Below are 24,197 nucleotides of genomic sequence, written 5' to 3'. Positions count from 1 at the left end.
CTTATTTGTAGCATGTGAGATCTTTCTTCGTGGCATACAGGCTCATGGTTGCCGTGCATGGGCTTAGTTGTACAGGGGCATGTGAGATCTTAGTTCCCTGACCAGGGATCAAAACTCATCCTCTTCATTGGAAGGTGGATTCTTTTTTTTGATTAAGAAAGTATAACACATTTATAGGAGACTTGGAAAATACAGAACAAAATTACATACATAGTTCCATTATATCTTACAATTACTTTTTTAAGTAGATAAATTAAGATTTTTAGTTGGACTTTCAATATCATGCTCTCAATAATTAATAGAATGGATAGACAAAAAAGTAGAAGGATACAGTAGACTTGAAAAGCACTATGAACCAATTCAACATAATTAAGATTTATACAATTTTCACACAACAGCAGGATACAAATTCTATTCAAGTTCCCATAGACTATAAACAAGGAAACACTTTGTATTTCCTTGTTTATAGTCTATGGGAACTCGAATTTCAGGAAAGCAAAACAAGGTGCAAAAATTTCATGGTCTAAAGGTATTGAGATCATACAGAGTCTGTTCTCTTATCACTGTGGAATTATGTTAGAAATCAATATTAAAAGATATTTGAAAATAATCCACACATATTTGGAAGGTGGATTCTTAACCACTGCACCACTAGGGAAGTCCCTCAGAGGTTTTTAATATGTTTATGTGTGTTGTGACTTCCAAGGAGAACGATGGAATACAACACTTCCCAAATTTCTTTTTTTTCTTAATATATGTACTTTACTGAAATATAGTTGACTCACAATGTTTCAAGTGCACAGCAAGTTGATTCAGTTATACATAAACACATATATCATTTTTGAAATTATTTTCCATTATTGGTTACTACAAGCTATTGACCATAGTTCCCTGTGCTATATATAGTAAACCTTTGTTGCTTGTTGCATATTTTTTTAATTAGAAATTTAGCATTCTATTCATACTAAGTCAAACAAGTAGAATCAAAATGTTGTAAATGTTTTAGTTAGGCAAAAATTAATACATTTTCTAAAATCGTACCTCTCAATCTTAGAATGTCTCTTGTAGAGCATCTGCTGACCCAGCTTCCACTCTTCCAACACCCAGTAAACCAACTCTGCTTCCTAAACATCTCTAGAATTTACCCACCCGTTTTCATCCTAGCAACCACTATCCAGTTCAAGCAGCAAAGTCTCTCACTAACTTGAGACCTTAATTGGTCCACTTGTGTATCAGTCAGGGTCTCGGCAGGAAACAGATGGCTGCTGAAACTGGAGATGGGAAGAAAAGTTAGAAAGAAACAGGGCAAGGTTTACTGATAATGCAGGAGCCCATGGGGCTAGTTACAGCAGGAATCGTTAGCACTCAGGGCCAGAGGGGACCTGGGGAAGGATTGCTTACCGCAATAGGGAGAAGGTAGTTATCTGTAGAGAGGAACCCAAGAGGAACTCTGGCCTTTGGTAGGGAGAGAAGTTAACTCACAGTGACCTGGAAGAATAAGTCTTAACCTCATCTTATTCTGGGCTTCCCTGGTGGCTCAGATGGTAAAGAGTCTGCCTGCATTGCAGGAGACCTGGGTTTGATCCCTGGGTCAGGAAGATCTCCTGGAGAAGGGAATGGCAACCTACTCCAGTATTCTTGCCTGGAGAATTCCACGGACAGAGGAGCCTGGCGGGCTATAGTCCATGGGGTCACAAAGCATCAGTCACGACTGAGCGACTAACACTTTCATTTCACTTTTTTTCACCTTATTTTAGACCTCTGCTCTCCTGGGGTGCCTGTCATTAGCCAAACCCAAGCAGAAGCTGGAGGGAGACAATGATGTAGTCTACGCAGCCAGCTTCCCAGGGCACAGGGGAGAGTAGAAGGTGGAGAGTGGATCTGAGGGACGAACAGGAAGTAGCATAGCCTGGAGTCTTGCCTCCGTATCCCCATCCATCCTCCACATTTCCAAGACCCAGATCTCATCATTTCTTGCTCTTCTTAAAATCCATCCATTGCTCCCTATTACTGTTGGAATAAAATCAGTAGTTTAGCAGCAACTCATGAAAGCCAACGGATAGCATTTTTTCCCAACTCTAGGGACTTCCCTGGAGGTCCAGTAGTTAAGACTCTGTGCGTCTGCTGGACGGGGCGAGGGTTCAATGCCTGGTTGGGGAACTTAAGATTCTGCCTGCCATGTGGTGTGGCCAAACAAGACAAAACAAAACACTCCTACCCCCAACTCTGTTCAATGACCAATGGCATCAAGCTTGAAATCAGCTACAGGGAGGTGTTCACACTACGGAATTGGCAAATGCTACTAACCATTATTTTTTTCTTTTATAGAACTGCGTATGTTAAGACAAAAGCATTTTATTAGAAGAAAAGAATGAGCTCAGAAAATGTTCTTTAAAAACTCTTTTTATTGAAAACAGAGACAATGCCCAACCTAATAGCCATGAGGGCTCCTAGCACCCAGACTATATTCTCCAAGTACCCTTTCCCACTAAAAGTAACCAGGGCTCCTTGGAGAAAGAGCTTATTTGAAGTCTGGGGTGAGTAAAGTAGCAAGATGTGGCTGGAACATCTTAAGCCAGAAAGCAAGGAAGCTATCAAAGTCTACTGGGGTCATGACAAAAGGACGGTCACCACTGAAGGACTTCTACTGGCCCAAGAGAGGAAAATTTGAGCATATAAAAACATAAAAAAATTTTTTTAACATTTAAATTTAAAATTTAACATTAAAATTTTAGACATTTTTTAATATATGTATATCTACAGTGGATTAAAAGACATTGAATATTAATACATTAAAAAAACTAGGAGTCACAGGATTGAAAAAACAAAACCTCACTGGTCACGTTTAGAAGATGTTAGGAGCCCACCAGGCTCCTCTGTCCATGGGATTTCTCAGGCAAGAATACTGAAGTGGGTTGCCGTTTCCTTCTCCAGGGGATCTTTCCCAACCCAGGGATAGAACCTTCATCTCCTGCTTGGCAGGTGGAATCATGGAAGCCACCCAGGAGGATGAAGATGTTAGGGAACAAGCTTTTCCTGAAAGCTGGCAAATAAAGAGAGAGAGACAGCATTCCATCTTTTCCTGTATCAAATAGTCTTCAAGGTAACCAAATAGTTAGAATAGGACATTCTTTTTAGAAAAATTCTGATAAATGAAGAATGGCTGATTATCATCATTTTGCAACCCTCAATGAAGTAAGAAATCAAGTCAGTCGTGTCAGTGGCTGCTGAATCCATGTGGTATGTGATGAAGAGCAGATAGGAAAATTTATAACAAACGAATCAAGCTGGGAATATTTGAACTTTGTGATCAGGATTTACATCACAAAAAGATACAGCCCTGAGATCACCCTTTAGATCAGGATGTAATAAGAAACCCCAGAGTACAGAAATTCTATAGCATCAACACCAAATATTGTGTTGGCCAAAAAGTTCATTTGCATTTTTCTGTAACATCTTGTGAAAAATCCTGATAGAAATTTTTAGCCAACCCAATATGTTGCAAGATTTGAAAAAACAGAAAGAGGTTTCCCTGCTGGCCAGTGGTTAAGAATCTGCCTTGCAATGCAAGGGACACTGGTTCAATCCTTGGTCCAGGAAGATGCCCCAGGGCAACTAAGCCCATGCACAACTCCTGAGCCTACGTGCCCTAGGTCGTGTGCTCTGCAATGAGAAGCCACCACAGTGAGCAGGCTGCACGCCACAACTAGAGCAGCTCCTGCTCTCTGCCTCTGGATAAAGTCCCCACAGAGCAACTAAGAACCAGAGGACTCAAAAATATTAACATTTTTGAAAAAGAGAATTCATAGATTAAGGGATTTAAGAAACCCATCAGCTCAATGTAATGTGGGAATCTTGTTTGGCAGCTGATTCAAATATATGAAATGTTTAAGCCAACTATCATATGTCTGGGGAAATGTAAACACTGACTGCCTATTCAGTATTTCAAATTTATTTTTTAGGTGTGATAATGGCTTGGAGTTTTGTTGTTGTTTTTTTTCTTCCAACGTTAAGAGTGAGATTTCTCACCCTGGGTTCTACCGACATTTTGGACTAGCTCATTTTCTGTCCAGGGGCCTGTTCTCTGCATTGTTAAGACTGCATGAGCAGCAACCCTCGCCTCCACCCACTAGATGCCAGCCTCAATGTCTTAATAAAGACAGCAAAAAGCATCTCCAAATATTGTCAAGTGTTTCATGGAGGGACAGTTGCTCCCTGTTGAGAAACACTGTGGTGGAGACACTTACCCAAGTATTTGTGGTTGAAATGATACTGTAGCTGGGATTTGTAAAAATAACCCAAGGGGATGTGGGTGAAGGTAGAGATGAAAGTGTTGGTAATTGCTTAGGCTAGACAATGGACACATGGGAGTTCATTATACCATTCCTTCTGTTTAGATGTTAGACATTTTTTTCCATAATAAAATTTTGTTAAAAAATTGTCGTACCAAAGGAGTATTAAAATATTTCTACTTTTCCAAAGCATCACTAGCATATTAGGTTTAGTAAGTTATCTCTAAGTCAAAAGAAGAAGGGGGCAGAAGAGGATGAGATGGTTAGATAATATCACTGACTCAATGGACATGAATGTGAGCAAACTCCAGGAGACAGTGAAGGAGAGGAGCCTGGCATGCTGCAGTCCATGGAGTCGCAACGAGTCAGACACGACTTAGCAACTGAACAATGACAGGTCAAAGGTTATCAGTGTAATTCATAGTCATTTAACAAGCCTTAGTAAAGTCCCTCACCTACTTCCCAAGTCTTGACACAGTGTATGATCTAAAGACTGGATAATAAGCTCTTTTCCAAACTAAGTAACTTTTTTTCTTTTTTGCTTTCAGCAAAATTAGAGGAGCTAATTATATTTAATTTTTTAATTATAATTTCATTGAGATTTGGGAGATATAATTAGAGTCCTAAAAAATGGGTGACATCATTATCACAAAACACTTTCCATTCCATCTATTAGTACTTATTATGGACTTCCTGGTGGCTCAGATGGTGAAGTATCTGTCTATAATTCGTGAGACCCGGATTCAATCCCTGGGTTGGGAAGGTCTCCTGGAGAAGGAAATAGCAACCCACTCCAGTATTCTTGCCTGGAAAATCCCATGGAAAGAGGAATCTGGTAGGCTACAGTCCATGGGGTCCCAAAGGGTAGGACACGACTGAGCGACTTTTTTATTATTTATGGCAGCAAAGGTTCTCAGAGCTCACATTTATAAAAGTGAAAATAGGAAGAGAATTGATCAACAGTTCTCTTTCATTATGTCCAGTAGTAATATTTATCCACAAATTTGGGAGGAGTGGTATTCCCAGGTGGCGCTAGTGGTGAAGAACCTGCCTGTCAATGCAGGACAGGAAAGAGACAAGGGTTTGATCCCTGGGTGGGAAAAGATTCCCTGGAGGAGGGCATGGTGACCCACTTGAGTATTCTTGCCTGGAGAATCCCAAGGACAGAGGAGCCTGGTGGGCTACAGTCCATAGGGCCGCAAAGTGTTGGACACAACTGAAGTGACTTAACATGCACGCACATAAGTTTTTTATTATTTAATCTACTCATTTTTTATGTGGCTCATTTTAAAGTCTTTATTGAATTTGTCACAAGATTACTTCTGTTTCACGTTTTGTCTTTTTTGGCTGCTAGGTATGTGGGATGTGAGCTCCCCACCAGAGATTGAAACTGCATCCCCTGCACTAGAAGCCAGTCTTCACCACTGACTGCCAGGGAAGTCCCTAGCCATAAGCTTTTACACCTGCACTTTAAGAACTTTCATTTATTTCATTAAGAGGTGCATTTCAAATATCTCTTACAATTTTTTGTCAAGACAATACATTAGGTGATTTTGATTAAAGATGCACTAACAATAATTATAATGCAAAGTATTTTTCTGGATCGTTAAGAGCCTTATGGTCACAGGCAATAAAATAATTTTTTTCACAAATAACAATGACAGGATGGTCAAAAGTAAGACTTATGCTTTAAAAGATAACATTAGAATAAAATTCTAAGGGAAGTGGAGTAGAAACACGAGTTTAAAGAGGAAAAAAAGATGTCAACTTTCCAATCGACAAAGGGCTTTGTCCATGTGCCTTTAATTTTTATTGGATTAGAGTTGCTTTATAATGCAGTCAGTTTCCACTGTACACAAAGTGAATCAGCCACACGTACACACACACCCCCTCTTTTTTGGACTCCTTCCCGTCTAGGTCTCCACGGAGCACCGAGTAGTTCCCTGCGCTGACAGCAGGTTCTCATTAGTTACCTAATTTACACATAGTAGTGTAGATACACAGTCCCAATCTCCCCATTCATCCTACCCCGCTTCGTGAGCCTTTAAAAACAGGCAGTCCCATTGCTTCCTGCAATTAATAATAATAAAGTAAAGTATTAAAAAATAAAATAGAATTAGGGGTTTCCATTGGGTCCCTTTAAGAGTGAGGTTATTTTTAACTGGAAATTCACAATATGTTGGCAAGTATACACTTTACAGGGCTTCCCTGGTGGTTCAGAGGTTAAAGCATCTGCCTGCAATGCAGGAGACTGGGGTTCGATCCCTGAGTCAGGAAGATCCCCTGGAGAAGGAAATGGCAACCCACTCCAGTATTCTTGCCTGGAGGGTCCCATGGACAGAGGAGCCTGGTAGGCTACAGTCCACGGGGTCGCAAAGAGTTGGACACGACTGAGCAACTTCACTTTCATACACTTTACAACCTTTTTAAAAAATTGTATTTATTTTTGGCTGTGCTGGGTCTTCATTGCTGGGTAGGCTTTTCTCCAGTTGCAGCAAGCGGGGGCGACTCTCTAGGCAGGGGCTTCTCACTGCGGTGCCTTCTCTGGTGGAGCACAAGCTCTGGAGCATAAACTCAGTAGTTGTGGCACACGGGCTTAGATGCCCCACGGCAAGTGGGATCTTCCCAGACCAGCGATTGAACCTTAGTCTCCTGCATTGGCACATGGATTCTTTACTACTGAGCCACCAGGGAATACCCTATATTTGTATTTTTAAGTACGGCTGCCCCCTGGGGTCTTATTTAAAAGGCAGCCATTTCCCTCCCTTTTGCTGCTGTTTACTTTTTCCATGTCCAATGTCCCGTAGTCTTTTCTGGTGATTTGTACATAATGGAGAAGTCCCCTGAGGGACATACTGTGACCTAGAGTGCTACTGTCATAAAACATTTAATGCTACTGTAATTGGAAACTTCCAGCCACTTGCTGATCAGAACTGACATTGAAATGTCCACCAATAATGATTAAAGAAAAACTCGATGATTTTTAAAAAAATATTTGTTTAGGCTATGTTGGGTCTTAGTTGCATTCATGGACCCTTAGTTGTGGCGCGTGGGAGCTGACCAGGGGTCTGAACCGGTGCCCCCTGCATTGGGAGAGCAGAGTCTTAACCACTGGACCACCAGGGAGCTCCCTGGATGGTTTTTTCACTTTAAAAAAGAACTAACTGACATTATGCTGGTTCTCCACCTTGCCACACCCCCAGTTCTTTTTATGCTAAGGCTACTTAAAGCATTTTATATTTAAAAAGGCTAAACTCACAAGTTAAAAAAATCTCTTTGAGATAGCTGATTTGTGTTTGTTCCTTTAAAAAGACTATGAAGGGGTTGTTTTCTGTTGTGGCTTTCAATGATTAAACTTCACTCTAATTAACACGGTTTTGCAGGAACTGCTAACAATGAGACTGAGGAAAATCAACACAAAAACAAATGAATGACCTTTTATTTCACACAGAGATACAGAGGCAATTGTGTGGGGCAATGATCTGACAGGCAGTCCAAATTCTGGGAGGAGGAAATACATGGTCAATGTCATGATGGCTGGTTGAAGAGAAGGTCAAAGAAGGAAAAAAGTTGAGACAGAGACTGCTATGGCTAATAAATTAAAATTAAAAAGAGTTACTAAGTGTCAATGCCATGACTTGAATTTGTCTGGGCATCCTCAATGCTGTGAACACCATAATTATGCATGGTTACCATCAAAATTACCATTTCGAGGTGTAGTTTGTGGCAATCATTGAAACATCATATTTCATTAAAGAGTTGTGAACTTTACTTATTGTCTGTCATGGACGTGGCCTTTGGAGCCCAACATGAATTTGGGTTGGATATTATCTTTTAAGGTAAAACGGTTGACATTTTGGTTGGTCCCAGTTTCTGAGGCGATGCCACATAGAGTGGCATCTTCTTTTAATCTGAGGGAAATATTTACTAAAAAAATTGTCTTGAGAAACACAAGAAATGAGGTCAAGGTGGTGGAGACTCTTTCCCTAACACTCCACACCTCACCTCTTCACCTGTCTGTGGGCTGCCTGGAGTGTGCAGACCCGTATGGCTGCACCCGTGGACCTGACTCAGTAAACAGTCTATCATGAAAAACACACTTCCAGCACTTTACATCTGTAACCGGGATGCGTCACATGATTTGTTATCAATGAAAACAGTTTATTGGCTTTAAATATACATCAGTAAATTTTTAACTGTTAGTTTTATGATAAAAGAACACTGAACCAAAACATCAGAGGAAAGGAGGCTCAGTAGCGTGATTTCAATATATTTTCCTGGATAAAAAGACTGTTTTTAAAAAGTACATGACTTTTAATCTAAGAATGAAAGCTCCATGAGCTCAATGCTTAGCAGTGAATTGTTTGTGACTAAATTTAAAAAACAGAGTTCATAAAATAAAGGCATAGTGTGGGCAGCAAGAAAAAAGACAAAAAAAAGGCGGGGTGGGGAACCAGATTTTAATATCACGTGTAACATCGCTTGGCTGCTTTTGTTTGGTTTTGTTTCAGTCTGTTTAAGGCAGGATAATCTCTCTGCAACCCTGCAGATAAACCCTAGTGTTTTAGCTATTAAAAAGTTTTAAGAGTTCAGATATACAGATAAGCCAATTAAAAAAAAAAAACCCCAAACCCTTTTCTTACAGTATTCTAAAGACTTTGAAGCATTATATAAATCTTTAAAATTCCTATCACCCCCATTTTAAGAAATAAATCTACACTTTCATAAGGCACTCTTAAGATACAAAACAGTTTTGGAAACAGTTACATTCTACGCTAGGGATAACCCATTCCTTTGCCATAGGGATGGAGTGGATCGTTTGCCTGAAACTAGTCAATCTTTGCACCAACAGAAACAAGCAAGTGTTCAGACCATTCTGAATTTACCTAAATAGCTTAATTTTAACAGTGGGACTCTCCCATCCACTGACGAGAACTGCCCAAATTTAATGGTGAAATTTAAAAACAACATCCTTCTCTTTCTAGAAAATGCTTCCTTTGAACACAGAACAGTGACTTCTATTAGCTTCCGCCCATAAGGGAAGACAGAATGGAAGACAACCAAAGCCTCCCCATATCCTTCAATTTTACTGATGGAACAGAAATATAAAGGAACTTCACTTTTAAGTGACAACCAATAACTATGGATAACCTAACATTTTAACTGTGTGTCTTCTAAGTATGCACGTTATTGGGCTAATGGCTTCCACTTCTAAACAGCAAGTATTCAAATCCCACCGTCCCTATCGCTAATAGAAACAAACACCAAAGCTTACAATATAGTAATGCAACCTCTAAGACTGTAACAACATGAGAGATTTCAGGAGAATTCCCACTCTTCCTTAACAGAAGAGAACAAAGGAACAAGATGGGTCAGACTGGGCCTGAAATACAATTTCACTATGAAGAAAGGACGACCAATGTCCCTGTTGAGTGGGAGGAGTTAAACTTGTGGAGTTGGGGGCGATATTAGACTGAGGCAATGGTATGGGCTGGGTCTTTGTTTTGGAGAAATAAAGAAGGACCTCCAGAAAGGCGGCCACTGGGCACTTCTTTCTTTATCCTTCTGAGCTGGAAGCAAATGCTCTGTTACTTCTCGTAGAACTTCTTGTTGAGAAGGAAGATGAGGAGGTTGACGTTGACTTTAGCTCTGTCAAATAATTTCATGACGGCGACTCCTTCATATTGTAGCTGCAGCAGGTCCTGTTCAAAAAAACATTCTGATGGTTAATCAAGTCCGTGGGACAAGAGAAGGAGAGACACGAGTAGGGAGGAATCTGGAAGGGATGTGGCGTGCCTTGTGCGCCAGATGTGAGCTGGAGTGAGACACAAGTGCCCAGCTATGGACCTGCCTGCTGCGGCCCAGTTCGTCTAAGTGATGTATCGCCTGGAGAAGGTGACAGCGTTTCAATCCATGATGAGACATAATAACCACTGAACACAAGATAAGGCCAGTAATGTCATCTCAACACCATCTACTAGAGTCTTCATTTCCTTTTCAAATGACAGATCTTTCCTATCCTGAACACGACGGGGAAGAGAGGACTAAATGTTTTTTACATTTACTATATGTTCCTCAATGTAGAAGCGTGTTATACGATGTCTGTTTAAGTCCTGTCAGAAATCCTACCAGGGGTGATTATTTCAGATTTAAAGATGAGGCTACTGAGGCTGGGGGATGTTAAATGACCCGCCTGACAGGACAGAGCTGGACATGGTGAATCTGGATCTGACAGCTAAGCCCCGTTTCCATACTACCCTCCACTGTCCGAAACAAACTGAGGAAATCAGAGTGGTCCCACACCCAAACTTTAGAAGAGCGGTGGTGAAAAAGCAAGAATCAAAGGGCCTAAAGGCAGGACTTCTCAGTGGTCCAGTGGTTAAAACTTCACCTTCCAAAGCAGGGGGTGTGGGTTCGATCCCTGGGTGGGGTAGGGTGGGGTGGGGGGGGACTAAGAACCCACATGCCACAGGGCCAAAAAAAAAAAAAAAAACATAAAAACAATACTGTAACAAATTCAATAAAGATTGCAAGAAAAAAATCTTTAAAAAAGACAGGGGCTTGAAGGGATTCCAAAAGTTCAACCAATTCATCTTTTGGAAAAATCTTAGCGGCTCCAGGTGTACAAGGACCCTGGTGCATCACCTGAACTGTAACATCTTGCACCTGGCGGTCATTCCATATAATGGCTCTGTGCATGGAGTGATACACTGAGGCAGAATGGGCAGCCTACACAAATTTGGTGAAACTGAGGGAATAAGAGGCTCTTTTTTGTGCAAGGACTTGAGTTAGCTACATGCATCATAAAATCATTTCACATCTGTACAGTTAACATGTTTTGAGGGTCTACTGGTCATTGAGAAGGAGACAGAGAAATACTACCTGTCCTTAAGGAGTCTGCAGTTTGGAAGTCGAGAGGAAAGTAAAGTTGATTCCTGTAGTGAACAGGGGCTGGCTCTATAGGCTACGGAGGTGAAGTAGGAACTGACTGTGGTGTGGCTGGTGGGGCAAGTTTTAGGTGTGGTAACGACATGAAAGTCCTCAATAAATGACAGAGGAAGAAAGTGGGGGAAAACTCCCAATGAAGGGAGAGCGACATGTGTAAGAGCTCGAATTTCCTTTCAGGGAAAGGGCCCTGCCCAGCCTAACGGGGTGCAGCCATCTGAGAAATATAAGCTGGGTACCAACCACAAAGCACTGTGTTCACAGAACTAATGGAAGCTGGACATTACCTAGGAGTCCTCTCAACACCCTTATATTTTTTAATGTAAAAAAAAAAGAGAGAGATGTTTCAAAATAAAAGTTAGGGACAGTTATGTTACAATATGATTCACTGCAGAATTCTTCTTGACTTTAAAAGGGGATTCAGAGGGGAATTCCCTGGTGTTCCAGTAGTTAGGACTTGGTGCTTTATTGCCCAGGGCCTGGGTTCAATTCCTGGTGGGGTAACTAAGATCCCAAAGCCGTGTGGTATGGCCAAAAAAAGTCATATTGCATAACAGCTTCAGACTGGAAACCCAGGCCTGTCATTTACTCTTTTCATTCTGATGTAACTCACGCTGTTTGTCTGCTCTTTGTTCTGTGATCCCTATTTATTAACTTAGATTCAATAAAAAGTTGCTTTCTCTCAAAAAAAAAAAGTTCCCAAAATATAAACAAAGTGAGATTCAGTGTACAAAGATGCAACTTGCACATATCTTGTCAGCAGTATACCTTTAAACCTCCTATATCAAATCAAAATGAGAGGGGGAAAAAAAAAGATTTCAAGCTACTGAAAAAGTTCATGATTTTGTACTGTCGAGATCTGTACCTAAACATTTTATTCACAACCAAGGTGTCAGTTCAATTTAGTGGCAACCCTAAGTGGAAGCTTCAGGTATGCTTGCTGAAGACTTATACGTCTGCAAAAGCTCACTAGCCCAAACAGTCTGCAAAAGCTTGCTAGCCCACACAGACCAAATCTGACACTCAGAACTCAGCTCACTGCCAAGTGTGGGCTGCTTTCCTCACCTGGGTCTGCTTTCTCCCCTGACAAGAACACAACTGTCTCACACCCAGAGCCATCAGTTTTACCTGGTGCAGACCTACCTGATAATGTAACATAAATGTCTCCATCTGAACTCCCATGAACTTGGCCTTTACTTCAAAGTCTCCAACTTCTTCTGTTGGACTGATTTCAAAGATGACATTTTTAAACCTGTTTGAAACAAAACATCACAAGGATTTGATTTTTGTGTTCTCATATAAAAATATTCTGTGAAGTCTGGAAAGGAGATGAGCTCAATGTTCAGCAGTGAAAAGTGTGAGAAAATAAAGGTGCGAAGTACTATCGCAGGTGGGGATGTGTGTGATACTGATGCTGTAATTTCCATCTGCTTTGGGATCTGGAGAGAGTGGCAACCTCTCCTGCGAGAACGTGGCTCCTACTGAGAGGAACCGCTGAGGAAGGACACAGTGACCTATGAAGGGATGACATCAGGACTCCTCCTGGCCTTCCGTGTGGCCACTTCTGAAGCGTGATAGTGGAAGGAGAATGAAGAGGAAATGGGGCCAGGAGGAGGAGGAGAAGACAGATGTCTGAATACAAGCATGTCTGAGGACTGGAAATGATACATAAACAAAGCAGGGGTCAGGACCAAAAGAACCAAGACAGGAGGTGTTCTGGAAGGAGTAGGTGCTATGGATATAAATGGAGTGAGTATTACCAAAGATAAACTGTTATTACTGAAAATATTTAAGGTACCACTCAGTCTCAACATGTTACATGTCCAGGAGTTTATGCATCAGAAAGTGGGAGCAAGCTGTTCTCTAGGTGATCAAAGTGTGTCACCCCAGATTTCCAAAACTCAACTATGAAGCAAACTGATCTATTATAAGCAGAGCTGAGAACCATGGAGGATGCAAAAGAGATCACCGAGAAGCTAGATGAGAGGTTACAGAGTCCACAGTCTAAAACACATGCATTTTACTCAACAGGAGACTCTCACAGGTTTTATAAAGATATTATTTTACGTAATAAATAATTTTATTTTAACTGGATTGGTTTGTCATCTGGTTTCTAAGTCGGCGGTAGCAAATTATTAAATAATGATAGGCACCTGAACAATAACAGGAAATAACGACAAAAAAAGAAGGGAATAAATAATAAATTATAAAAAAGGGTTGAAAAATGCATAAAGTGCTAATCTAAAAAAAAAATAAACCCAAAATACCAAGGTGCTCAAATGAAAAAATAATCAAAGAAAACATAGAGAATAAGCCATGTTTAAATACATACACACACACACCCCCCAAAAACCTCAACTAGAATTCTACAAAATGCAAAATTTAAAAGTGCTACCTTTTTTATCTATTAAGTCAAAAATATAAAAAACTGCTTTGTTATTCAATGACGGTAAAGAATTATTGAGGTAAGAAAGCACTTTGAAACACATTTCAGACATGGTTAGAAAATATTTTGTAATATTAATACACGAGTTAAAAAATCTGTTTCCACTACTATGGAAAATAGTATGACAGTTCCTAAAAAAATTAAAAATAGACTTTTTCACATGACCCAGTAATTTCACTTACAGGTACACAGAAAGCAGGGTCTCAAGAGATATTTGTACTCCCATGTTTACTGCAACATCATTCACAACAGCAAAAAGATGGAAGCAACCCAATGTCCATCAATGGACGAACGGATAAGCAAAATGTGGCTCACATATACAGTGAAAAGCCTAAAAAGGACTCAGGCCTAAAAAGGAAGAAAACCTGTCACAGGTTACAACCTGCATGAACCCTGAGGACATCATGCTAACTGAAGAAAGTCAGACACAAAAAACAAGTATTATATTATTCTGCTGTATGAGGCAACTAGGAGTCAGATTCATAGAATCAGAGAGGAGACTGGCTGGTTTCCCAGGGCTGGGGGAAATGGGAAACGGGAGTTGTTGTTTAATGGGTACAGTTTCAGTTTTGTAAGATGAAAAGGTTCTGGAGATGGGCTGCACAACAATGTGAACGTACCTAACACTACTGAACTGTACACTTAAAAGTAGTTAAGAGGGACCTCCCTGGTGGTCCAGTGGCTAAGACTCCAACTTCCAATGCACAGAGCGTGAATTCGATCCCTGGTTGGGGAACTAAGATCGCACATGCCTCACAGTGTGGCCAAAAAACTAACTACTTAAAAAAAATAGTTAAGATGGTAAATTTTATGTTTTGTGTTTTTCACAATAAAAAAAATTATACACTGATCAGAAATTGCAATTTTAGGCATCTATCATAAAATAAATAATCAAAGGTAGAATCAAAGATTACATTATAAAGGTATTATTACATGTGGAATATTGTAAAAAGTAAAATCAATTTAAAATATTCTACAATATGTAAATGGTTAAATTAAAACTAGTTATTAAAAATTATATGGTCATTCAAACTATGTGAAAAATGCTCACAACATGTAATAAGGAAAAAGCTGGATACATGACTATAAACAGTATCATTCCAATTTAAGTTAAAAAAAAGAGTAGTAAAGTGAGTGAATAATCTTTATGTGAATAGAGGCATATAGGGAAAAGATACAAATACATTCCCTTCTATGAAAGACAAATTAACTCTGGGTATTAGGCCAAATCCTGCATATAACTGATTAATTAATCAATTACAAACACATGTAAAATATAATAATGATTATCCAGATAAGAGAAAGTCAATAAGATAAAGCTATGACAAACACAGAAACAAAAATAATCAATATATAAAATAAAGTTAAACAGTAAATACTCACTGATTCACTTGCAGGTCCTCAATTTCCAAAAGAACTCCTTTTTCATGTAGTCTTGCTGCCGTGTATTTTAGAGAGATCTTTTTGCTTTTCTTCCCTTTCATTTCCCTAGGCTTTTTGGAGACCCTGTAAAGACCACATTATGTCACTTTCTATAAGTTACTATCTACTACGAATCTCTGTTGGTCACTCAAGGATATGAGGTTGGAAAACAAACTTCCCATATGCAAGCATAAGTAACAAACCAATTCTAAAATGGCAAATGAATGCTAGGATTTCTACTTCAGGGAACTATACTGAAGGGAACCCCACAGGAGTCACTCTTAGCCTCCTGGCTGTGCAGAGAAAAAATAAAAATACCTTAGAATGTGTAATTTTTAAAAGAGTTTAAGTCAGCATAGCAACACAGAGAAATGGGAACAAGGTAAAAGAAACATATGTTAGCAGGCCACTGGGATAATCAAGGCACGAAGCGGTAAGAAAAGTAAGCTAGGGAGGAACTGAGATGAATGAGAACTGGATCTGGGACTCTCAAGGGAGGGCTCTCAAGAAATGGGGCAGAAAAGCTGGTAGTTGGATAAAAGGTAATAACCCCTGCAGCTGGCAACTGAAGTACCTACCAAAATCACAACTGCATAAAATTTTAAAGCTGGCAATTATATTTCTAGAAATTTATCTTAAAAAAATATGCCTACATCTGCAAAATGACATATGTACAAGAGGCTCTTTGTTGCAGAATTTTTTATAATAAGTAACGAGACAATGTCAATGTCTATCGATGGAGAACTGACTCAGCAGTTACTTTATCTCTACAACAGCATTAAAAAGGAAATGAGGACCTAGCCCCGTCTGCCTAGAAGGCCTGAAACAATAATGGCTCTGGCAATGAGCACATCTAGTCCCTAGATTTTGGTTTCTAAATACCATCCTTCATTACAAGGAACGAGGGATGTTTGGAGAAATAGCTGATTCCAAGCCTGGGGAGGGGAGAATACAAACTGAACCAGAAACATCTTGTGTCACAGAAAGTCAAGAGGTGCTCAGAGAATGATGGGGACATTTCAAAGGACAAAGGCACCAACTACGTGAGCTCGGTTATGCGAACCTGATTTTCACCCCTTCATGTCGGCCCTGCCTCGCTTTGGGAAGTCTTCAGGGAGGGAGAGAAAAGGCATAGAGAGGGAGAGCAGGCTAGGGAGAGGGGAAGCTGATGGGCTACACACAGTGAATCTATTAATAGCCGAAAGGTATATGGGTGCTTGTGGTTCTGTTCATGGGATTTTTCTGGGGTTTGAAGAATCTCAAAACGAAAAGTTGGGAGTAAATAATAAACAGCCTTCTAGTAAGTAGAACCTGTGCTTAATCACTTCACCTTTCTGGATTTTCAATTTCCCTCCCTGAAAAATGGGCAGATTGATGGTTTGTAGCCAGCACCAAGGAGGCTGCATCAGTTCTTCCTTGGAAGCTGGGGAAAAATCATGGTCTGGGAGCCTGTGCTCAGGAAGTACTGAGGCCAGGGAATTGAACTGCTTATATTAATATTGTTCCTTAAGTGAGTTTTGAGGTGCATCCTGGTTTGGGGGCCACTAAAAGACCCTTTTACAAGGTTCTTTAATTTCCAGGGCCGAGAAGATATTTTGGAACACAGGATGTTTAGAAATAAGCATCCTTGAAACCCTCCACACATTATTTATTTACACCATACCATAACAAATGGAGGGCTTCCCAGGTGGCTCAGTGGTAAAGAATCTGCCTGCCAAAGCAGGAGATATGAGAGACTTGGGTTCAATCCCTGGGTCGGGAAAATCCCCTGGTGAAGGAAATGGCAACCCACTCCAGTATTCTTGCCTGGGAAATCCCATGCAAAGAGGAACCTGGTAGGCTACAGCCCATGGGGTCACAAAAGTCAGACACAACTGAAGTGACTTAGCACGCACGCACACATAACAAATGGAACTAGGAAATTACAAACGATTAGAAGCCAAACAAAGGACTAATGCAATAAACAGATCCAGTGTGTTGTCAGTAAAAATCTCCAATGTCACTCACTTCAGTTGCCTCTACTTCTTTTTCCCCTGACATTGATTCTTTATAAGAATACTCACTTGCGTGCTCGGGCCTGGTGCACTGGGAAGACCCAGAGGAATCGGGTGGAGAGGGAGGTGGGAGGGGGGATCGAGATGGGGAATACGTGTAAATCTATCAATGTATGACAAAACCCACTGAAAATAAATAAATAAAGGAAAAAAAAAAAAAGAATACTCACTTGCCCTTGCTGGCTAAGTTATCCAGGCAGGTCTTGATGTAGCTTTTATAGTAATCCACCTGCTCTCCATAAAAGGTGGCCTTAGAGTTCAGGGCAGCGTAGGTCTGCTGCAGCTTCACCAGCTCAGCCTTCCTCCTCTGTCGGTATCTCCGCTGATTCCGAATATCCTGAGACATAATTATTAAAATCACAAAAATAATGATGTCATGTGCTTCTGGAACCATTAACACTAGAAGCTGGCAGTGTTTAACTCGGCCTTGCTTGTTCTTCATAGGCAGCAGTTTTATGCTCAAAAATTAACAAAGAAATTCAGATCTCATCATTTTCCCCATTTCTATTTTCTAGAGGCAGGGAAAATGGGTTACTTTCACAGACCTCCAACAGTCTCAGAATCAACTGGCAAAGCGTGTTTAAACATCTTAAATATATTGTCAGGAGAGGGAGGAAAAAAATCATTTTAATATAACAAGTGCCAAGCTGCGAGGTGTGTGTGGTGTGCTTTAGTGCAACAGCAGAGGACGCATAAACTCCTTGGCCTGCACCACAGCCCCTTACTTGAGAAGACTCACACAAATCTAGGATGTGATGATCAATCTGAAGCGAATTTCTATTGCACAGTTATCACTGAAAAGAGCCAGAGGAATTCTTTAAGGCCAAAAGACAAACTGAGACACAGGAAACACTAATCAGGATGTTCTTCCTACTAATTTAGGCCATGGAATAAGCCATGGAAGGGCAGGCTAGGACCGCACGCTGGAAGGGTCAGAAGCGATTCCCGGGAGGAGAGGACCTGAATCAGCCCATGAACTAAAGGTGTGTTGTCACTGGAACAGCTCCCGTGTCCCCACAAGCCTCTGAGACGGCTTTCAACATGGCCAGGCCACTGTTGCCCCCTAAATGCCATACCCTGGCGATGTCATTGATCAGTTCCTGGTATCTGTTCTTTGGGTCCACGGTGCCAAGCTCTGTGAGCTTCTTCAAGCCTGACTGGATCTTCTCCTTCTTCTCCTGAAGACTGAGGTTGCTGTCTTCCTTTATGGTTTTGGACTTCTTCATCTTGTCTGGAGTTTTGGCATCACGGATGGCGCGTCTCTGCATGGCCCTCTGATGCTCTGCCTCCTATAGCAAGGAAGAGGATTTCATGAAAGGACCCACCCTCACCCACACCTGAGCCTGTACAGCCCACACACTCCATTCTAGAAACAGAGGGCAACAAGTTTATGCCCCCCGACCCACCCCAACAAACGCATGAAGCAGAGGCTGCCCTCCTTTCATCTGGAAGAGAAACATCTATGAAGCTAGAGGTTGGCGTCTTTTTTTTTCCTAATGTTGACCATTTAAAAAATCTTTACTGAATCTGTCACAATATCACTTTGGTTTTTTGACTGTGAGGCATGCGGGATCTTAGCTCCCTGACCAGGGATTGAACCTGCACCCTCTGTATTGGAAGGCAAGGTCTTAACAACTAGACTGTTAGAGAAGTCCCAAGATGCTGGCTTCTTTCCTGGACTCCAAGGTTTAATCAGGAGATTGAACTCTACTGCATACAAAATCCCTCACTTTTTCCCTATCACATGTGGGACATGGAAACCATTTACTTTTATTTGAAACCTGGCGTGATGAATGTTACAATCACACCAATGCAATGCCAGTGGCGGGTGAATGTTTTTTTTCCCCCACCTCATCACAGCTGGATCACCTTCAGGCCTGCCCTCTGCTTTCAAACGTGCTGCAAACGCCAGTGAAGAGACCCTTCTTATGTCTGGTATCTCTCCTAATCACCAACCAATGTCTGTCTGTTGTGTTCCCATCCAAGAAATGATCCACACCTGCTTTCCCCTTCTTTCAGCACTTTCCTCAACGTCTGGCTATCATCACCAGTTCTCATTACCATTCCTCTCACCCCAAATCCAGTGTCTTGTCGTAGCTATTGCCGTATTCATCTTCCCTGCACATCTTCCTTGCCTTAGCAAGGGCTGGTGCCGCCAAAGGACCCATGGTCCATCCTTTATGACTGTTCTCTCCCAAAACCTCAATGATCACCTCTATGCTGATAGATCCTAGCATATGGCTAAGGTTCTGGGACCCTATTTTGAACTGTTTATACTGGGGATATTTATACTCAGAAAGGTCATAATTTTTCCCAACCTGGAGCAATTCCTTTCCTAATATTCCCTTTCATTCTAATGTCAAAACTACTGCTTATCATGTGATATAAAGAGCATGAACTGGAGTCAGACAGAACCAGATCCAAGTTTGGCTCTGCTACTGTAAGTGAATGACTGTGGGCAAGTTATTTAACCTCAAGGCGGTCTCAGTTTTGTCATCTGTGAAATGGGGAACCTTGGTTCAAGCCCCATACCTTCCTGATGCTTTGCTCCTCACTGGCCCCTTTCTTAATTTCTATTATTTTTGAGTCAAGATCATGGTGAATTTTCAGTGGTTTTCTAATTGTTTCAGTTTATATGTCACATGTATCCAACTGTATCATGAGTTCACATAACTCAGGAGCCATATTCTACTCTTCTCTCCTACCTACCAAGGCATTGAACAGAATTCTAACTATAGGACTTCCTTGGTGGTCCAGTGGTTAAGAATCCACCTGCCAATGCAGAAGACATGAGTTCGATCCCTGGTCTGGGAAGATCCCACGTGCCTCCGGACAACTAGGCCCATGCTCCAGAACCACCGAAGCCCTCATGTCCTACAGCCTGTGCTCTGCAACAAGAGACACCACTGCAATGAGAAGCCCATGCTCACTGCAAACAGAGAAAGCCCTCATACAGCGACGAAGACCCAGCACAGCCAAAAAATAAAATAATAAAATTTTAAAAAATTTTAGAAATACAATATTCAATAGATTGCTGGGCAGACTCACTGACTCCGTCTCAGGTTAAATTAAAGCACACACACAGACTGTATGCCAGTGCCAGTGAGCTCTGTGCCCTAGAAACATCGACCTCTGGATTTAGGGACCAACAGCTTTCTCAGGAAGCCCTGAGTGCTACCATCTGCCAGTCACACCCAGGCCCACCTCCCAGTGACCGCCTCTTACCATCTGTGTCCCCCCTTCTCAGCCCTGTCACACGCCCACCACAGGAGCGTCTATCCATCTAATTATGGTACACAATAAACCCCCAAACTTTACCTGTTCACTGGTGGCTGGTGTTTCTAGGATTTCAGTCAAGGTCTCTCCTGGCTGGAACCGGATGACATCCACAATTAAGCGTTTTGTGCTGAAAGGAGATTCGGGAGGCATCCAAACATTAGCACCTGCCCCACTTCCTCTTGAAGGGACCTCAGCAGGAGCAGAACAAATACCGCCTCCCAGAGTCCCACTGGGCAGCCCCCACACAGGTACGCGAAGCCCCAGGATTACTCATGCAGCTATGACAGAGTGGGTACTAAGGTCAGGATCTCAGAGATGCAAATTTGTTTCAGCATCTCATTAGCAAATAAGGCAGGTAAGTTCTGTGCCAAGTATAGTACGGGAGATGACCAGAACTGTATTGGGCTTAAATGGACAAGGTCATTTTAGGTATGAACAAGTGGACTCATTCAGCAAGACCAAGGGACAGGCGTGATCACTGGGTTAAAGTCACTCCACTCCTCCTCCTTTCAATCCTCACTTCAGTAAGATGGTCCGAGCATCCATTTCTGCATTCTCATCTCCAGGCACATCGAACTTATTGGTCAGTGTGAGAGACACTTCTGTCTTAGCCAGTGCCTCCTTATTTGGGTCATTCAAATTGCCAGCACCTTCTCCTAAAGTTTTGGAAGGGTAGGGAAAAAAAATCAATATAATAAAGAGAAAAGACATTGGAGAGTAGATGATAATTCAAATAAAAGAGAATGCAAGTTTAAGAAGATAGTTGAATCAGCCAATATGTACCTTGTGGCAAGGATACCCTTCAGTGAGAAAAAATATATTATGTCAAATGATTAAGACAAAGGATCCCTAATAAAATAATAAATGTTTGACAAATCATTTCAACACTGTAATATTTCTCTCTCAAAATACCCTGTTCATTTCCTTTATAGGACTTATCATTTCTAGTTATATGATTATATGTATTGTTCTTGCTGTTCAGTTGCTAAGTTGTGTCTGACTCGTTGTGACTCCATGGACTACAGCAGGCCAGGCCTCCCTGTCCCTCAACATCTCCCAGAGTTTGTCTAAGTTCATGTCCAATGAATTGGTGATGCCACCCAACCATCTCATCCTCAGATATGTATTACATCTGAGCATTTATAATATGCACTACATTTGAGTCCATTATCCACTGGACTTTAGTTCCTAACAGATGGGGACTGCACCTCACTTCTTCCCTGATGTGGATTTGGAGCACAAACAGCGTGGAGACAGAGGAGACAATCACAGCACTCCTGCCGTGCTCCCCATCTCCAGCTGCCAGGCAGTTAAGTCAGAGCCTCACCTATCAGGGACTCGATGGTGGGCACCTCGCCGAGGTCGTCCAGCAGCTCATGGATCGGATCGTTGTGCTCTGGGGCAATGGCATCCTGGTGGTCTAACAGGAGCTGCATCCACACATCCAGGGGTCAATTCCATTCACACACTCAACCCACCAGCCCCCAGCCCCACCCACAACACCTAACAGCACAAAAGAGGTTAGATAACAAAACTCCTGTGTTTTCAAGAACTGACGAGCTAATCCTCAACAGACTGACCCAAATAAACAACATGACACATAGAGCAACATGCTGGCCTGTGATGTATGAAGACGAAATACTGGTACTCTCTCAGTACCAGCTATAGAGGATTTAAATGCACCCTACAGAAGAAAGAACATGGGAGCTCACAGACTTCAATACCCAAGTCATCAATGTACTCTACAACCAGTTCAAATGACTCACACTCATGCTTTCGTTTAAAGCTTCAGGTATATAATATCTTTTAATTCAGAGAAAAGTGCATTAGATCAACATTATTATTAATTCAGGGCCATTCGCCAAATCCTACTTGGTGATGTCATCAAAAATGACAATCACTGAAATTTCATTTTACTTTCTCATTTCTTGTTCTATATGCCCCCAAAGGGGAAAAGGAATGAATTATAAAAATCTGAGGTGGGGAAAAAAAGAGCACCCAAAGGAAAGTCACTCGAAGGTAACACAGAGGAAAAAGCTGGTATCTTAGATCATGTTAGAAAAGTAACACAGAGGGCCAGCGTAAAAAGAAGGAGCAGTAAAAACAGTATTTTATCCAGTCACTATATCAGGGGTCACAACAGAAATTCTGAAGCCCACCCACGGGGCTTCTGATTCAGCTGGCCTGAGGTGGGGTTCTAGAAATTTCGTTTTTAATAACCAGCCCAGATGATATTGACGCAGGTGGCCTGGGGATCACTTCAAGAAAGTTAAGAAAAATAAGCAAAGGAAGATAAGAAACAAGGCAGATGTGATGTCAGTAAGATCAAAGGATGGGGAGGTATCTGGCATCCAGAGACAATGGACAGCAGCCAGAGAAGGCAATTAAGACAGAGCAATGGAATTATGTCATTGAAGAAGAATACTTACCGTGTGGGTGTTGATGATCTCGCCAATGGAGATGTAGATCACTGGCTTGGTAAGGGTCACTAAGTCGGAATACTCGTCCACATTAAATTTGTCCTGAAGCTCTGGGACATCACAAGCAGTTTGGAAAAACCGTCTGAAAATAAACACAGCAGTCAGGCCCCCACAAGTGCCATGCGTGTAAGAAGCTGACAAAGGAAGGACACCCCACAAACCCTTGGAGCGGTGAGTTCAAACAGAAGCCAGGCAAGATGGCTGACTTGAGAGAAACCGCAGCATGTCCATTGTGCTTGACAGCCCTGGGACATTGGTGCTCTTTCCACTTTATTTTGGTTCTGCCCACAAGAACCGCTCAACCATAATTTAAGACGGTTCTCAAACACCCATTGTTGTTAGTGGACCCAGCTCTCGAAGACAACGCCCTGAACTCACGACTGAATGACTAACTTATAAATACTGAAAGTGCGCGCCAATTCTTCTCTGATTACAAAGTAACATGTGCATGATGTAGATGTTATGTTTATGTTAAGTACTGTCTATTTCATAGGAACACATTTTACTTCTTAAAAATATTTTTTAAATATTATTTTTCATTTCTATTTTGGCTCTGTTGGGTCTTTGCTGCTGCTCATAGGCTTTCTCTCACTGCGGGGACATGGGCTTAGTTGCTCCACGGCATGTGAAATCTTTCTGGACTAGGGATCCAACCCATGTCCCCTGTGTTGGCAGGCGGATTCTCAATCACTGGACCACCAGGGAAGTCCAGGACACATTTTGATAGCTCGCACATGCTCCTCATCATCATCTGGAGCTCAGAGTGCATCAGGCGTGTATCCTATGATACTGCGGTCCAGGGAATGCTGGGTGTGGTATTTAATCTCGTTTTTACCCTTAAGAGTTAGAAACATGCCCACAGAGTCTTTTAAGCACCTCATCCCTTTCCCCTTACCTGAATTTCTGGTAGGACTGGGAGAGGTATTCATTAATGATGCTCAAGTGAGCGTTATCTCCCAGGAACATCTTATTGGAAGCTGCATGCTGGAGCATCTTGGCAATGGACCCGAGATTGCGGCGTTGGTCTGTGGTGAGCTGGCCTCCTGCCGACAGGTCAATGATGTCAAAGGCATCGGGAGCAACAATGGCTGGATTCATGTATCGGTAGTAAAGCAAGTTGCCAATAATCTGGGAAAAGAGGAAAAAGAAATGGGTGTTAAAAGCCACTCCAACAAGTAAGCCACAAATGACTTTGCTAACAAAACCAGAAAATGTGGCCCTGTGAGGAAAAAAAAACAAACACTCTACACACTCATACACACCTTTTCTCAAGGCCTGA

General features: G+C 41.6%; 1 protein-coding gene across 1 annotated transcript in view; it reads right to left on the bottom strand.

Moving 5' to 3' along the window:
- Positions 1-7,713: 7,713 nt before the first annotated feature.
- Positions 7,714-24,197, bottom strand: part of IQGAP1 (IQ motif containing GTPase activating protein 1) — a 100,641-nt gene continuing 84,157 nt past the window's right edge. The window contains exons 29-38 of the mRNA XM_043434659.1: positions 23,814-24,046; positions 22,868-23,000; positions 21,766-21,868; positions 20,959-21,094; positions 20,478-20,565; positions 18,236-18,448; positions 17,330-17,496; positions 15,067-15,189; positions 12,381-12,489; positions 7,714-9,994 (exon numbers count right to left, since the gene is read on the bottom strand). Of these exons, the coding sequence (XP_043290594.1) occupies positions 9,881-9,994; positions 12,381-12,489; positions 15,067-15,189; positions 17,330-17,496; positions 18,236-18,448; positions 20,478-20,565; positions 20,959-21,094; positions 21,766-21,868; positions 22,868-23,000; positions 23,814-24,046 (1,419 nt within the window). The 3' untranslated portion in view covers positions 7,714-9,880. The remainder of the gene's footprint in view (positions 9,995-12,380; positions 12,490-15,066; positions 15,190-17,329; positions 17,497-18,235; positions 18,449-20,477; positions 20,566-20,958; positions 21,095-21,765; positions 21,869-22,867; positions 23,001-23,813; positions 24,047-24,197) is intronic.

Source organism: Cervus canadensis, chromosome 17 (assembly GCF_019320065.1).
Source record: "Cervus canadensis isolate Bull #8, Minnesota chromosome 17, ASM1932006v1, whole genome shotgun sequence".
In the NCBI taxonomy this organism is placed as follows: domain Eukaryota; kingdom Metazoa; phylum Chordata; class Mammalia; order Artiodactyla; family Cervidae; genus Cervus; species Cervus canadensis.
The sequence above is the reverse complement of the archived record's forward strand: the minus strand, read 5'-3'. Positions and strand labels throughout refer to the sequence as shown.